We start from the raw sequence: 13,954 nt of genomic DNA, 5'->3' as shown, positions 1-13,954 counted from the left end.
ACGAAAGCAACTGACACAACATAAACATCCTGTGAACAGGAAATATGCAGACTCTGTGACTCACAAAGCCTGCTCCCTTTTAAGGTGGAACGGAAATATCCTAACAAAGAGGGCGGAGGAGAGGTTGGCTTCACAGAGGCACAGTCTCCGATTGCTTGGGGGAAATCCTGGAGAGGAGGAGACTTGGGAAGCTATGGGGAATCAGGGACCTTCAGTCTCATCAACTGCTTCATAGGGGAAGACCTACCAGATATGAGTTGCTGTCCTCATTAGGCCTGAAACTTGTGCAGATAGTGTGTGTGGTTTTTTTGCTAATAGAGAGTTATTGCAGTGGGGTGTTTGGGAGCGGGCCGCTCACTTCTGGAGCTTCCTGCAAACTGCTCTGGATATGCTAGGGCTGGATGGCCGCCTGGCCTTCCAACTACTTGCTGAGATTGAAACTGTCTGCATGTTAGACTGTTTCAGTGACTCCTGTGTCCTGGCAGGGGCTGATGGGAGTTGTAGTTCGAAGCCTCTGGAGGTTGCCAGGTCGGCAAAGCCTTGCCCCACATTTGTGAGGGAAAAGTCAAGTTGATTCAAGCCTCCACCATGTGGAACTTGATTCTTTCCCCCCCAATTTTTAAAAAATTAATTTTCAATGTGGAACTTGATTCTTGCTAAGAAACAGTGGTGGAGAATTTCTAGAATTGTTGTGTTGGATGGGTCCTGAAGGTCATCCATTCCAGCCCCCTGCAATGCAGGAAAACGCTTTGTCTTGGGCCTTTGCTCCTGACCCCGCGATATTTCCACAAACTATATTTTTCAAGGCCATGTGAAATGCCTTTGTCTTTGTTGCGTTTTTATATACCGTATTTGTTGCTCTATAGGACGCATCCGACCATAGGACGCACCCTGTTTTAGAGGGGGAGAACAAGAAAAAAAATCTCTACCTCTCAGCGCAGCGCCCCTTCAGCAAAGCGGAGCCCCTTCCATTTCTCCTGCTGCTTTGCTGAAGGGGCGCTGCGCAGAGAAGGGGAGAATTTTTTCTTGTTCTCCCCCTCTAAAACAAGGTGCGTCCAGTGCATTCAAGGTGCGTTCAGTCGCCTTCAGTGAAGGCAACCCGAAGCCTCCGGAGTGTGGCGGTAGCACGCAGCCTTCCCGCTGCTACCAGAGCTCGTCTCTTAGATTTTCCCCTTAGATTTTAAGAGGGAAAAAGTGCGTCTTATGGAGTGAAAAATACAGTAAATAAAAAGTACCGTGCCAAGGTCCGTCTCTCTTTCATGCAGTATTGGAGTCTCACGATTTCCCTCTTTCTCCCCCAAACTGAAGCAGAGCCCCCTGGGAACCGGCAAATGCCGCCGTCTTTTCCGCTCCCCGTCCATGCCCAGCGCTGTCATCCGGCCCATCCTGAAGCGGCTGGACCGGCCCCAGGACAAAGAGACGCCGGTGAAAAACAAAAGGCGGAAGAGTCTGGCTGGCGGCGCCATCGAAGAGAAGGAAGAGGAACCGGTAATTCATGCAACAAAAGCTGCCTCAAAAGGATGTGGGAAGAGAGAGGGTTGGAGGCAGCCATAAAGGGAACAGGGCCTTTGTAGGGGTGGCTCCCTGCTTGTGGAATGCTCTCCACATCTGACGCCATCGTTGCATATCTTTAGGCGCCAGGCAAAAACGTTCTTCATTCACCAGGCCTTTGGCTTTGAACCATCTGCGGCCTTTTTGCAGGGATATTTTAATGTAGTTTAAACTTTCAGATTTTTCTTTTTAACGTGTGTGTGTTTTGCTTAAGATGTTGGAGGTTGCTTCAAATTACTGCGGCAAAAAAAGCAACTAATGAATTTAAATAATACATTTGGGGGGAGGCAGGCTGCTGATGTGAAGGCTTCTTGTTGTTTAGCCTTCCAAGTCCTAGGGCGCTTTCTGGCCCAGTCTTTTAAGATGGGTTGCCACATATTTCTTGTGAGGTATTGCTCAATTTCTGGGGGCTGCATCAGAAGAAAGGGGTGACAGCGGCTTTTTGTACGCTTATTGTGGGTTTGTTTATTTCATTTTGCAAGATTTGTATAGCGCTTGACTGCGACGAAAGTTTCAAAGCAGAATATAGTGATAACATTATCAGTTGTTATTTAAAAAGCAGAAACCTGGGAGGAGATTCTTATGTAGCTTCTGCCCAAATGGTTTGCTTGAGCCCATTGCTGGCGCCCAGGAAGGAGTCTTTGCCGGTTTTAGTGGGAGAAAGTTCCCACCTCTGGCCTTCTGGGTGTCAGTGATCTACAACTCCCACCATGCTTTGCCATGCTTGCTGGGGCTGATGGGAGTCGCAGTACAGGGCCGATGGTTCCCTGTTCCGATCTCAGGGCGCTTACTGGGTTTGGCATCCTGGATGTGGCCTCCCTAACAGTCCTTCTCGTCTGCTTTTCCTAGAAACCTCGGCTGGTTCGCTCTCGCTCCTGCTGCCCTAGCGAGATCGCAAACATATTGGACAACGACCATCGGGAGCTCATTGGAGACTTCTCGAAGGTACCCGCAAGAATCCCGCTGTTTGCATCCCTGCAAACTGTGTTAGGTTATGCTATGCTATGTGTGCACTGCCTTTTGGCCAAAAAAGACTGCTTGCAGTACCAGTGCAAACACGAAACAATGCAAAAGCGAATGAAATCGTAGCGTTTCAGAAGGACTTAAAATGCATTTCTTTGCCTTCCAGGCTTACGTTTTGCAAACGGTGGAAGGGAAGCACCAGGACCTCAAGTACATCTCTCCAGAAATGGTGAGGAAGCTCAGAATCCAATATTCCAGTTCGCTTCTTCCTCTTTCGCACAAGCGACCTGTAGCTCTGCTTTCCACAGCTGTTGGGGGCACCACCTGGGAGACCTGGTCATACAGCCTTGCTTTACCCACGGATCTTGTGCCCCAGTGCAACTGTTCAAAAATAACATAGTGGGGGAAGGAGAACTGGGAGGAAATTCACATCTAGAAACCGATGCGCCCTGGTTCTGACCAAACTTCCTCCTAGAGCAAAATATACGCCAGGAGGCTGAGTTTGGTCAGAATCTAGTCTACACTTCAGAGTTAACACTAAAAACATTACTTCTGGAACATGAGCCACCATAGTCGCTAGAAAGCCATTAAAATTTGTGTCCAGGGCTTTTTAGACTCCTACCAAATCCTACCTATCAATTTGATTTTTGATTTTATTGTTACTCACGTTTTATACCGTATTTTATGCTGGTTTTTTTTTTTGTAGCATCAATTAAAGTGTTTTAAATTTGTTGTTAGCCGCCCTGAGCCCGGTTTTCTGAACCGGGAAGGGCGGGGTATAAATAAACATTTATTATCAATATTATTATTATTATAAGAGTATATATTTAAAGTAGATAATTAAATAAGCAAGTTAAATGAATTTGGATATGCAGAAGATGATAAATTTAAGGAACCGCAGAAAGAGGGGGAAGTCAAACTTTGAAATGTTAAAATGATTGTAGATGACCACCTACAACAGAGCTAATGAAATGTATAAACGTGAAAAGTATAAATAAAAACTTAATAATAAAGTCCGGCACCAGTGGCCTCTTCCAGGCTGCACTCCCAGGGTGTCAGCAAGCAGTGCTTAAAGTCTCCGGTGCAGAATAATACAAGTGATTCTGCGTATGGCTTTATTTTTTACTGTTGTCGTTTGCCCACAGATGGCGGCTGTGCTAACGGGCCAATTCAGCAACCTCATTGAGAACTGTGTGATTGTGGACTGCAGATACCCCTATGAATACGAAGGAGGCCACATCAAGGTGAGCCCCTCTGCCTGCTTGAGGTCACCGACTGGAGTCGGGTGCTGGACCGTATCTGCCCTGGGTTCGAGGAACCTCCCCTGTCCCAAGCGCAGCTCAAGGGGCTGAGGGATCGCCCTGCCAAAGTCCTGCCCGGCTTGGGACCCTCCTGGTGACAATAAAACAACATCAGGCTGGAGGATTGTACAGGACACAGGGCACCAGCAACTACCTTTTTGTAGTATTTTAGTTGGGTCGTGTTTCCAATGGGAGTTGGTTGCTCCTTCCACACGACGCCCCACCTCTGGAAACGCCAATACATGGTGCTATTCCCAGTGGGGGCGTTTGTGGGGTGGGGGCAACCCCCCAGAGGCCAAACTAAGCTTGTTTTTTAAAAAGGGAATATCCTCAGTGTTTTGTAAACTGTATATTGATGGATATTCAAGGCTACCAGAGGAAGTCTGGAAAGTGGTGACCTTTCATCACCCCTTGTCCTCCAGGTCAATGTCCGGCTCTTCAGCTGCTGGCTTCCTAAAACTGGACCGCATTTCAACAACAACAACAATAATTTTTTTATTATTTGTACCCTGCCCATTTGGCTGGGCTTCCCCAGCCACTCTGGGCAGCTTCCAACAAAGATTAAAAATACATTAAAATGTCACACATTAAAAACTTCCCTGAACAGGGCTGCCTTCAGATGTCTTCTAAAAGTCTGGTAGTTGTTGTTCTCTTTGACATCTGGTGGGAGGGCGTTCCACAGGGTGGGTGCCACTACCGAAAAGGCCCTCTGCCTGGTTCCCAGTAACTTGGCTTCTTGCAGGGAGGAAACAGCCAGAAGGCACTCGGAGCTGGACCTCAGTGTCCGGGCCGAACGATGGGGGTGGAGACGCTCCTTCAGTTCATTTCAATTCAAGTTCAAGAGTCCTGGCAAAGCACAAAACCCATGACCCTATAGAACTCTCTATTCCTGGACTAGCCAAGGGATTGTTGACATCTTCCTATCCTGGGGGTTGGACTGGATAGCCACTGGGGGGTCCCTTGCAATTCTGATTCTACAAAATCGGAAAGTATCGCACTAGAGACTTAGCATCAAGTGGCAGTGAGAGTCTTTGGCGGAAAGTCTGAGTCTTGCTCACCCACAGAAATCTTTGTTCACTCAAGATGGATTCCCAAAATACAAGATTTTGTATTTTGTTGCATACCTGCACTTAAAAGTGTGTTTGCGCACCAGGTGTGGAAGGGAGGGAACTGGTGATGCTTTTTGCTATGGTTCTGTTTGATGGATCCTGTCCTGACCCTGCCTTTCTTTCTCTCCAGGGCGCTGTGAACCTTCCTCTGGAAAAGGATGTGGAAGAGTTCCTTCTCAAGAAGCCCATTGTGCCATGTGACCCGGCAAAGAGGGTGATCGTTGTTTTCCACTGCGAGTTCTCCTCCGAGAGAGGGCCCAGAACGTGAGTAGCTTCTGCTGCCTCCTCTCCTGAAACCCAGCCACTCCCAGTTTTTCTGAAATAAGTGTATTCAGATTTCCGTTTCCTTCAGGACTAGGGGCTTGAAGTGGAAATCTCATATTATTATTATTATTATTATTATTATTATTATTATTATTATTATTATTATTATTATTTATACCCAGCCCTCAGGGCGGCTAACACCAATAAAATCACAGTAAAAACAAAGAAAAGAAAAGAGAGAAAAGAGGGGAGAAAAGAAAAAACCCAATTTAAAATACAGGTTAAAATGCAATTCAAAATGTAGCCTCATTTTAAAAGTAGCCCATAGATCAAGACCATAAGGGGAGGGAAACATAAGGGTCAGACTGAGTCCAAAGCAAAGGCCAGGCGAAACAGCTCTGTCTTGCAGGCCCTGCGGAAAGATGTCAAGTCCCACAGGGCCCTAGTCTCTTGTGACAGAGTGTCGGGGCCAGTACTGAAAAGGCCCTGGCACTGGCCCTAGTTGAGACCAAGCTAAGCACCTTGCAACTTGGGACCTCCAAGGTGTTGTCACTTGTGGACCTTAAGGTCCTCCACGTGGCATACCAGGAGAGGCGGTCCCGTAGGTACACGGGTCCTAGGCCGCATAGGGCTTTAAAGGTCAAAACCAGCACCTTAAACCTGACCCTGTACTTTTAGTCCTTTGATGCCCAGAACAGCAAGAAAACTGTGTGTGTGTGTGTGTGTGTGTGTGTGTGTGTACACCTGCATCTCCGTATTTAAGTTTATGTGTGTTAACAATTTGCACTCTCCTCCATAGGTGCCGTTTTGTCAGGGAAAAAGACCGTGCTAGCAACGATTACCCTTCTCTGCACTATCCTGAACTGTACGTCTTGAAAGGAGGCTATAAAGAATTCTTCCCGCAATATCAAGTGAGTTTTTTGCGATGGGCTTAGACAAGCTGGAATGTGTGCAGCCAAAATGATAAAGGCTCTGGAAACTGATCCTTATGAGGAACGGTTGAAGGAGCTGGGCATGTTTAGCATGGAAAAGAGGAGACTTCAGAGGAGATAATGAAGGTCACCTTCAAATATCTCAAGGGCTGCCACATGGAAGAGGGAGCAGGCTTGTTTTCTCCTGCTTTGGAGGGAAGGACTCGAACCCATGGCTTCAAGTTACAAGGAAGGAGAGATTTAGTCAGAAACATCAGGTAGAACTTTCTGACAGGAAGAGCTGTTTGACAGTGGAATGGTCTCGTTTTGGAGGCGGTGGACTCTTCCTTCCTTGGGGGGTTTTAAGCAGAGGTTGAATGGCCATCAGTCATGGATTATTTAGCTGAGATTCCTGCATTGCAGGGGGTTGGACTAGATGACCCTCGGGGTCCCTTCCAACTCTACAATTCTATGAAAATAAGCTAAACATCACCGTTAAACCAAAAGTCACATTGTAAGATTAACAAATCAACGCAGCATTTTATCATTTGTACAACACCAACAAAATACAGTTGTGCCTCAGAAGTCGACAGAATCCGTTCCGGAAGTCGGTTCGACTTCCAAAGTGTGGCTTCTGATTGGCTGCAGTAAGCTCCTGCAGCCAATCGGAAGCCCCGTCAGATGTTCGGATTCTAAAAGAACATTCAAAAACCGGAACACATCACTTTCAGTTTTGATTGTCCGGGAGCCGGAACGTTCTACTCCCAAGGCCTTTGGGAGCTGAGGTACGACTGTAGTGATATAAGTGAAAAGCTACTCCTTTCCCCTTATGGGGTACCCAAGAGCCCATATAGAGTCCTTACATGGCTTCCCTATTGGTAGGAGAAAATAACAGAGGCCAACCAGAGAATATTGAGAAGCAAAGCAGCTCGTAAGCCTGATCTTTATTAACTGTTGCAATAGGGTGCTCCCCTCACACTCTCCCAAGTTATGCATGCAAGCCTTTATATAGACATTTTAAATTGTCCAAAACTACCCCCAGAAACATCATACATACATCACAAAAAGGCGGTCTACAACAGAAATCTGAGTGCGTTGTTTTTGCCCTATCCGCCAGGTTACCTGTTAATGGTCACTTGACTGGATTACCTGGGGAGCCTGGCAGCATTTGTGAGGACAATGGGGAGGTTTCTGCATTTCCTTTGACCTTGTAGAGAAATATTTGAGCTGACCAAAAGAGTCAAAATGGCTTTTCCTGTGGGTTTTAGACATGTGGTTTATATATTTATATATGTGTTTGCTTGGTACATTTATGAACATTTATTTTATATATATATATATATTTTATATATATGACCTAAAAATTCCTATAACAGTAGCAATCCCAAAAATAAACAAAGCACTGTTTGTTCTCCCCCTCCACAAACCAGATGCACTGTGAACCCCAGAACTACCGCCCGATGCACCACAAAGACTTCAAAGAAGACCTTCGCAATTTTCGCCTCAAGAGCCGCACTTGGGCTGGGGAGAAAAGCAAGCGAGAGCTATACAGCCGCCTCAAGAACTTCTAAGGCGGGGAGGGAGTGGTTGGGAAGGGGGGGATATTTGGGGAGAGGGACTGCTGCTGTGGGAATTAAGGAGCCAGCCGTTTTTTCCTCACACGCTTAATTCAGGGTGGACTTGTGCAGCGCGGGAAAAACAATCAACATTTCTTTTCCCCCCACCGACTGCTCATTTGGAGACTTCAGATTCTGGGATTTGCTTTTTGGGGAGGGTGGGGGAAGTTGCAACTGCTTGTTTAAACAGCAACTCCAGCAATAGCGATACCTCTGGGTCCAGCGGGCTGGAACCTGCCTCACATGCTGTGAATCTCCCTCTGCCGGCTTGGGTCTTTTTCTCTCTCTCCGACCCCGGAGATGTGCTTCCATCGCCAGCTTCTGAACCTTTTCTCCGGGAGAACTTGGGGGAGAATCTCCTGCACCCTCTGGCTTGTGACGCCGCCTCCCTTCAAGAGGGGGGGGGGAACTAGGCAGCTATTGGGAAACGTCCACTATAGGGGCAACGAGGAATCTTGCCCCACAAACTGCATAGGAAGCGAGATCGAGGTTGTGCATGGTGTGTTGTGCATGAGCCCCATCGAAGGGCCTGTCCGCTTGGAGGCGAAGATTTCGGAGGCCAAAACACGCCCTGGAAGCAAGTATTTTCCTCTCTTCTACCCCAGGACTACCATTGAAAAGAAACGCAGTAAGCCAGTCTGTGCTCCTGGCTGGGGAATCTGCCTCCCATCTCTGGTTCTTCCACCCCAAAGTGTGGGCGCAAAGGTTTATCAGCTCTGTCCATAACGAAAGCTTCTTTCCAGTTGCACACTGCAAAGGACCGGGGGGGCAGATGTGGGGAGAAAGCACTTCGAAGGAACTCTTAGTTTGCAAAAGATTCCCACGTTCTGTGTTTTTGCAAGGTTGAAATCGGAAAGTAGAACGACTTGCTGTTGGTTTTTTTTAATGAAGTTGTGGGGTGTATCACTCCTATCAGACTCTTCTTAACCCCTTTTATGTTTAATTCAGATACAGAAGAATTGTAGATTTTGCGTGTGTTTTTTAAAAAAATTGGGGAGTGCTTTTAATTTTTTGTTTTTACCGCAAACCCATTCTACCAGTCCTCTTTGTTTCCACCGCGTGTGGCAGATGCACGGAAAACAGAGATGTACCTTTTAAATTTGGATGCAGTTTATTTATAGTGAGCCCAGGATGCTGGGCAGAGATGTCACAGAAGTTCTGAGCGGAAGGGAAACATTTTGAAGAAAAAAATTCTGCATTTTAGTATTTGGGGACTGTCCTCTATGAAAAGCCCCCCCCCCCAAAAAAAACTGTCAGTATCTGGGTGACAAGCAGTCTAATGGGCTTCAGTATTAGGAATTTTAGCAGTACTTGGCACTTGGAACCATCTCCCTGCCCTGGAAACCCAACCCTAGAGCTCTGAAGAAACGTCCTGAAGAAACTATTTTTAGGTTTAGGGAGGGGAAGAGTCCTGCACCCAAATGCTGCACGTTTCCGTCTAGAGAAAAAGGACTTTCCGTTAACTGATTTGTAGCGTGAGAGGCCAGGCCTTTGCTCACTGGTCAGGCTTAGATCTGTGGCGTTTTGTGTGTGCCACCAAATTGTTGGAGACTCTAGACTTCGAACTGTTTACTGCCCGTTGCTGGCTTCCACCTTGTGTACGTGCATTTTGCACTTGTCTCTTAATAAACCACCTCCACATCACTGTGATAAACCCTGCAGCCATTGCTAACCAGATGCCTTGGGACTACAACACCCATCATGCACCTTGTCTGGCTGGGGCTGATGGGCAATGTATTCCCAAGCGCCTGGAATGGCGCGCGGTTACACTGCCATTGTTGACCGACCTAATTCTGGACGCGGCTCGGACCCGGTTGCTGTGTCTCCCGCGTCTTCACGGTGGCGCTTAATCTCCGCAAGTTAGGAGCCATCGCTTCTACTGTGAATCCTGCATCCCTGACTCATCTCCTGGGTTACAGGGAACCGGGGAATTGGGGCCCTCCACCTCGCGCTTGAAGTTCCCACGGAGACCCTGCTCTGATGTAGAGGAAAGGCCCTATTTGTGTGTGTATATATATATCTATTTATGCTCATGGTTCATGATCCTGAAGCCCACACTTGGGTGTTCTCTGCGTCAGGGTGACCATCTGTGAAACTCTTGAATCCGGTTTGCCAGTGTGTATTAAACTTGTGTTTTCACCTGAGGGGGGAGAGGGGCTCCCGGATATTGCAAGAATGATGATTGTTTGCTTTGTACACCCAGTGTGTGCTCTATGCACCCCTTGGACATTTCTTCCATTGGAAAAAGGAAAAACACTCTTTTTGTTCCTTCGCCCCACCCCTAATGCTGTCGTGTGTAATCAGGGAGTGAATAAACTGCGAAGCTGTTTCAGAAAAAGTCTCAAATGCTGGTCTTTGTGCAGAGCTTTCCTGGCGAGCTGCGGTGGTCGCTTCGTTTGAAGCGGGAGATTCACAGAATCGCAGAACGGCAGAGTTGGGAGGTAACCCAAGGGCATCTAGTCCAGGAATCACAGCTAATCACATGATTTCCCCCTCTACTGTGTGAATGCGACTTGACTGGGGTTGGTGATTTGTCCACAGGACTAGTGCTTTCTTTCTTTGGGGGGGGAAGTAGGGGTACACATACCCCTAAACATTTTTTGGGGGGCAGTATTTCAATATGAATAGGAAAATGAGAGTACCCCTAAACATTATTCTAGGAAAAGAAGGGCTGTCAATTTATTTTTAATTTTTGCACCATCTGTCCCAAAAGTCTGCTCTACCCAGAAATTGCAGTTCTTTTGGTATTTCGCCATGGCGTCGGGTTTATTTGCTGTCCTGGTTTCTTAACACTCAAGGGCTGTTTCCACTGCCCACATTGCTTAGAGTAGACCATGTAGGTTTATGTAGGACAGTCTCCTGCCTGGCCTGTCACCCCTCCACATCTCCCAAGGCATTTGGCCTTACTGTGCCCTCTTATCTACTTTTGCTACTGCCACATTCAATTCATATGCCACTCCCACAAAAAATACCTGGCAGGGATAGGATGACTGTGTGGGGCTACCCCTCAAAGCTGAAGAAACACACACACACACACACACACACACACACACACACACACACAAAAGAGTGTGTGCAGGTGGGATCCTAGCTTTCCTCCTAGAAATGATAAAAACTTTCATGAGGACTAGGTACCAGAACCGTGGTATCAATGGGATTTGAATCTTCTAAGGCAGTGCTCTGCAAATAACATTTCTTTAGTCCAGTTCTGAGACCTCAGAGACATGAATGAGGGTTGCCAGGTTCAAATCAGCTTGGAGGAGGTGGCTCCTATAGGAATATTACAATATAGTAGTAATGATACGTTTTGCCTTGGTTGAATCTATAAATGTGGGAATATGGGTTTAAGAGCAAATCCTGTGCATGTTTAGTCGTTTAGTCATGTCCGCCTCTTCGTGACCCCCTGGACCAGAGCACGCCATGCACTCCTGTCTTCCACTGCCTCCCGCAGTTGGGTCAAACTCATGCTAGTAGCTTTGAGAACACTGTCCAGCCATTTTGTCCTCTGTCGTCCCCTTCTCCTTGTGCCCTCCATCTTTCCCAACTTCAGGGTCTTTTCCAGGGAGTCTTCTCACGATGTGCCCAAAGTCTTGGAGCCTCAGCTTCACGATCTGTCCTTCCAATGAGCACTCCAGGGCTGCTTTCCTTCAGAATGGAGAGGTTTGATCTTGTGCATGTTTACTTGGAGGTAAATCCAATCAAGCCCAGTGGAGCTTTCTCCTATATTAAATGCACAGGCTAGCAAGCTGTAAACCACCTGAAATGCAAGCTTGGCTTAGCTGGAGACTTTATTCAATCAAAATACAGAAGAATAGCTTGCAGAACATAATCCTGTCCAAAGGCAGTGTGGTGCAGTGGTTAGAGTGTAGCACTAGGGCCTGGGGAACCAGGGTTTGAATCCCCACTCGCTCAAGAAGCTCACTGAGTGATCTCGGGCCAATCCACTGCCTCTCGGCTGCTCCTTCCACACAGGTTTTTTGTGGGAGACAACAATACCCATAGCTTTGGGGGGGGTGTGAGCTATGAAGGCAATCAATAAACAAGCCCCACTGAATTCGTGGTGGTTAGAAAAGGCGCTGTTGTTTTCCAAACAGCCTTCAAAATAAACTGCATTCACAGCAGATCCCAACTGGCAGCTCTCGGTTAACTTTTTAAACTTTAAAACCAGGAATTAAACGGCCTCTTTGTGTCACGTTGCCACTGCTGGCCTCCTTGGCACGCGCTTCCCTAACCTACAATCGACGGCTGCCAAAATGGGCAGAAGTTCACGTGGCTCACGTTTTTGGGAAGCGAAATGCCTCTACCCACCCAGAGCAGAACCACGTGCTGCTTTATCCAGATCAGTTCAAAAAGCCAAACCCTTCGCTTGCGCGATTCGCTGGCAGCATTTGAGGGGAAATCTGATGTGAGCTCTTCAAAAGTTGGGAAGCTGTCCCAACACATGCCTTGGAAGGGAGCCTTGGTCACGTCAACGTTGAAAGTTTAAAATAAACCCTGGCAAGGCTGTGGAACTCCTCTCTCACTGCTCTAGTTAGCACAGCCTTCTCCAAAGCCGGTCAGAATGAAATTGCTTGCCCAGGTGTAAACCTCGCGGCTTCGGTCTGTCTGGAATAAGACCTCGCTGTAGAAAGTTAAGGGCTGTATCCATTGCTCTTCTCTCGCGTGAACCGTAGAATAGCGCATTTGGAAGGGACCCTCAAAGGACATCTAGTCTAACCCCCCAGCAACGCAGGAACCGCAACTGGAGAATCACTAACAGATGGCCCCCAAAACTGCTGCATGAGGCCCCTGGAAAGTTCTCCAGAAGGAAACTGGTCCTCAGACTGAGAAAAGTCTCCTGCCCTGGCTCTGCCATTAGATGGAATGAAGTAGCTGACTTGGGGTATCAGGAGAAAGCAAATAGCTCATTATTTAATGTAAGGTAAAGGGACTCCTGACCATTAGGTCCAGTCGTGGCCGACTCTGGGGTTGTGGCGCTCATCTCACTTTATTGGCTGAGGGAGCCGGCGTACAGCTAAGCTGCTTCTGACGAACCAGAGCAGCGCACAGAAACGCCGTTTACCTTCCCGCCGGAGTGGTACCTATTTATCTACTTGCACTTTGACGTGCTTTCGAACTGCTAGGTTGGCAGGAGCAGGGACTGAGCAACGGGAGCTCACCCCGTTGCGGGAATTTGAACCGCCAACCTTCTGATCAGCAAGCCCTAGGCTCTATGGTTTAACCCACAGCGCCACCCGCATCCCTTTTTTTATTTAATGTACTGCTGCTGTATTCTTCCTTTTTTTGCTTGGCCTCAGGCACCAAAATAACCTGAGTGGCCTTGGGCACCTTGACTACTGGAGGGTGGAGATGCTGATGGCTTCACTGCCTCAGGCCACCAAATGTCTTGGGCTCCCGCTCTGGTTTTGAAAGCCGACACTCCTTTTGGACACACCTGGTGCAAGGGTCAGGATCCTGCCAGGCGTCTTCTGCTTAAAAATGTTAGATTGGTCCCTGCACCTAAATCGAGGAAGCCTTACGCAAGGGGTTTCACTCACCGCTTTTGTCTGGCTTAAATTTTGTTGGGCCTTTGCAAACCTGCGCCATTTGCAAAGAAAGTAAATGCGCAAACAGTGGCATGTGCGATCTGACCGTCTCCCAAGCTGGCGCCCTCCCAAACTTGTGCAACTTCTGAATGAGTAGCACAGCTGCTTCTCAGACTGTTTGCATTTTAACACAAGAGATGTTTTTCCATTCATGAAAGGGAGGGCTATGACTGGAATGTAAGGCGTGTCTGGAACTACGAACACAGAAGGGCGTGGGGCCTTCTGGGCTTAAATGGAGGCCCCACCACCAACTTCGCCCCCACTGGTTTGGAGTCAGATGCCTGTGTGGTCTATGCCCTGCCCAAGCCAAATGGGTGGGTATATGAGCCTGTCTCAGCAGACGTTTCCACATCACATGCAAAGAAATCATTGTTTCGCCCCCACCTGAAATGGTTTGATTTGGAAATGGAAGTCTGGTTTCTTCCTGGGGAGGCAAGGGCATACAATGTCTGTGTGACTCTGGGTGAGCATTTTTAAGGGTACACTTTGGAACCTAGGTGAATGGCAGCTAACAGATGGAGGTTGAGTCCTGACAAAAGGACTGTTTTGGGGGGACAGGGGGCGGGCGGGTGTGGAGCACTCCCTGGTCTGAATGGGGTAACTGTGCCCCTGTAGGACCTGGGAGTCATTTTGGACTCACAGCTGTCCATGGAG

At 47.8% G+C, this 13,954-nt stretch overlaps 1 protein-coding gene across 2 annotated transcripts in view; it reads left to right on the top strand.

Moving 5' to 3' along the window:
* CDC25B (cell division cycle 25B) overlaps positions 1-10,053 on the top strand; it is a 28,814-nt gene extending 18,761 nt beyond the window's left edge. The window contains exons 10-16 of one of the 2 annotated variants that reach the window (XM_053402199.1): positions 1,309-1,488; positions 2,401-2,496; positions 2,681-2,743; positions 3,660-3,758; positions 5,055-5,188; positions 5,988-6,099; positions 7,530-10,053. In XM_053402199.1, coding sequence (XP_053258174.1) covers positions 1,309-1,488; positions 2,401-2,496; positions 2,681-2,743; positions 3,660-3,758; positions 5,055-5,188; positions 5,988-6,099; positions 7,530-7,670 — 825 coding nt within the window. In that variant the 3' untranslated portion in view covers positions 7,671-10,053. The remainder of the gene's footprint in view (positions 1-1,308; positions 1,489-2,400; positions 2,497-2,680; positions 2,744-3,659; positions 3,759-5,054; positions 5,189-5,987; positions 6,100-7,529) is intronic. The other variant, XM_053402201.1, reaches the window with a different exon arrangement.
* Positions 10,054-13,954: the final 3,901 nt, after the last annotated feature.

Source organism: Podarcis raffonei, chromosome 9, assembly GCF_027172205.1.
Source record: "Podarcis raffonei isolate rPodRaf1 chromosome 9, rPodRaf1.pri, whole genome shotgun sequence".
Classification (NCBI taxonomy): domain Eukaryota; kingdom Metazoa; phylum Chordata; class Lepidosauria; order Squamata; family Lacertidae; genus Podarcis; species Podarcis raffonei.
Note: the sequence above shows the minus strand (reverse complement) of the source record. Positions and strands in the feature narration are given on the sequence as shown.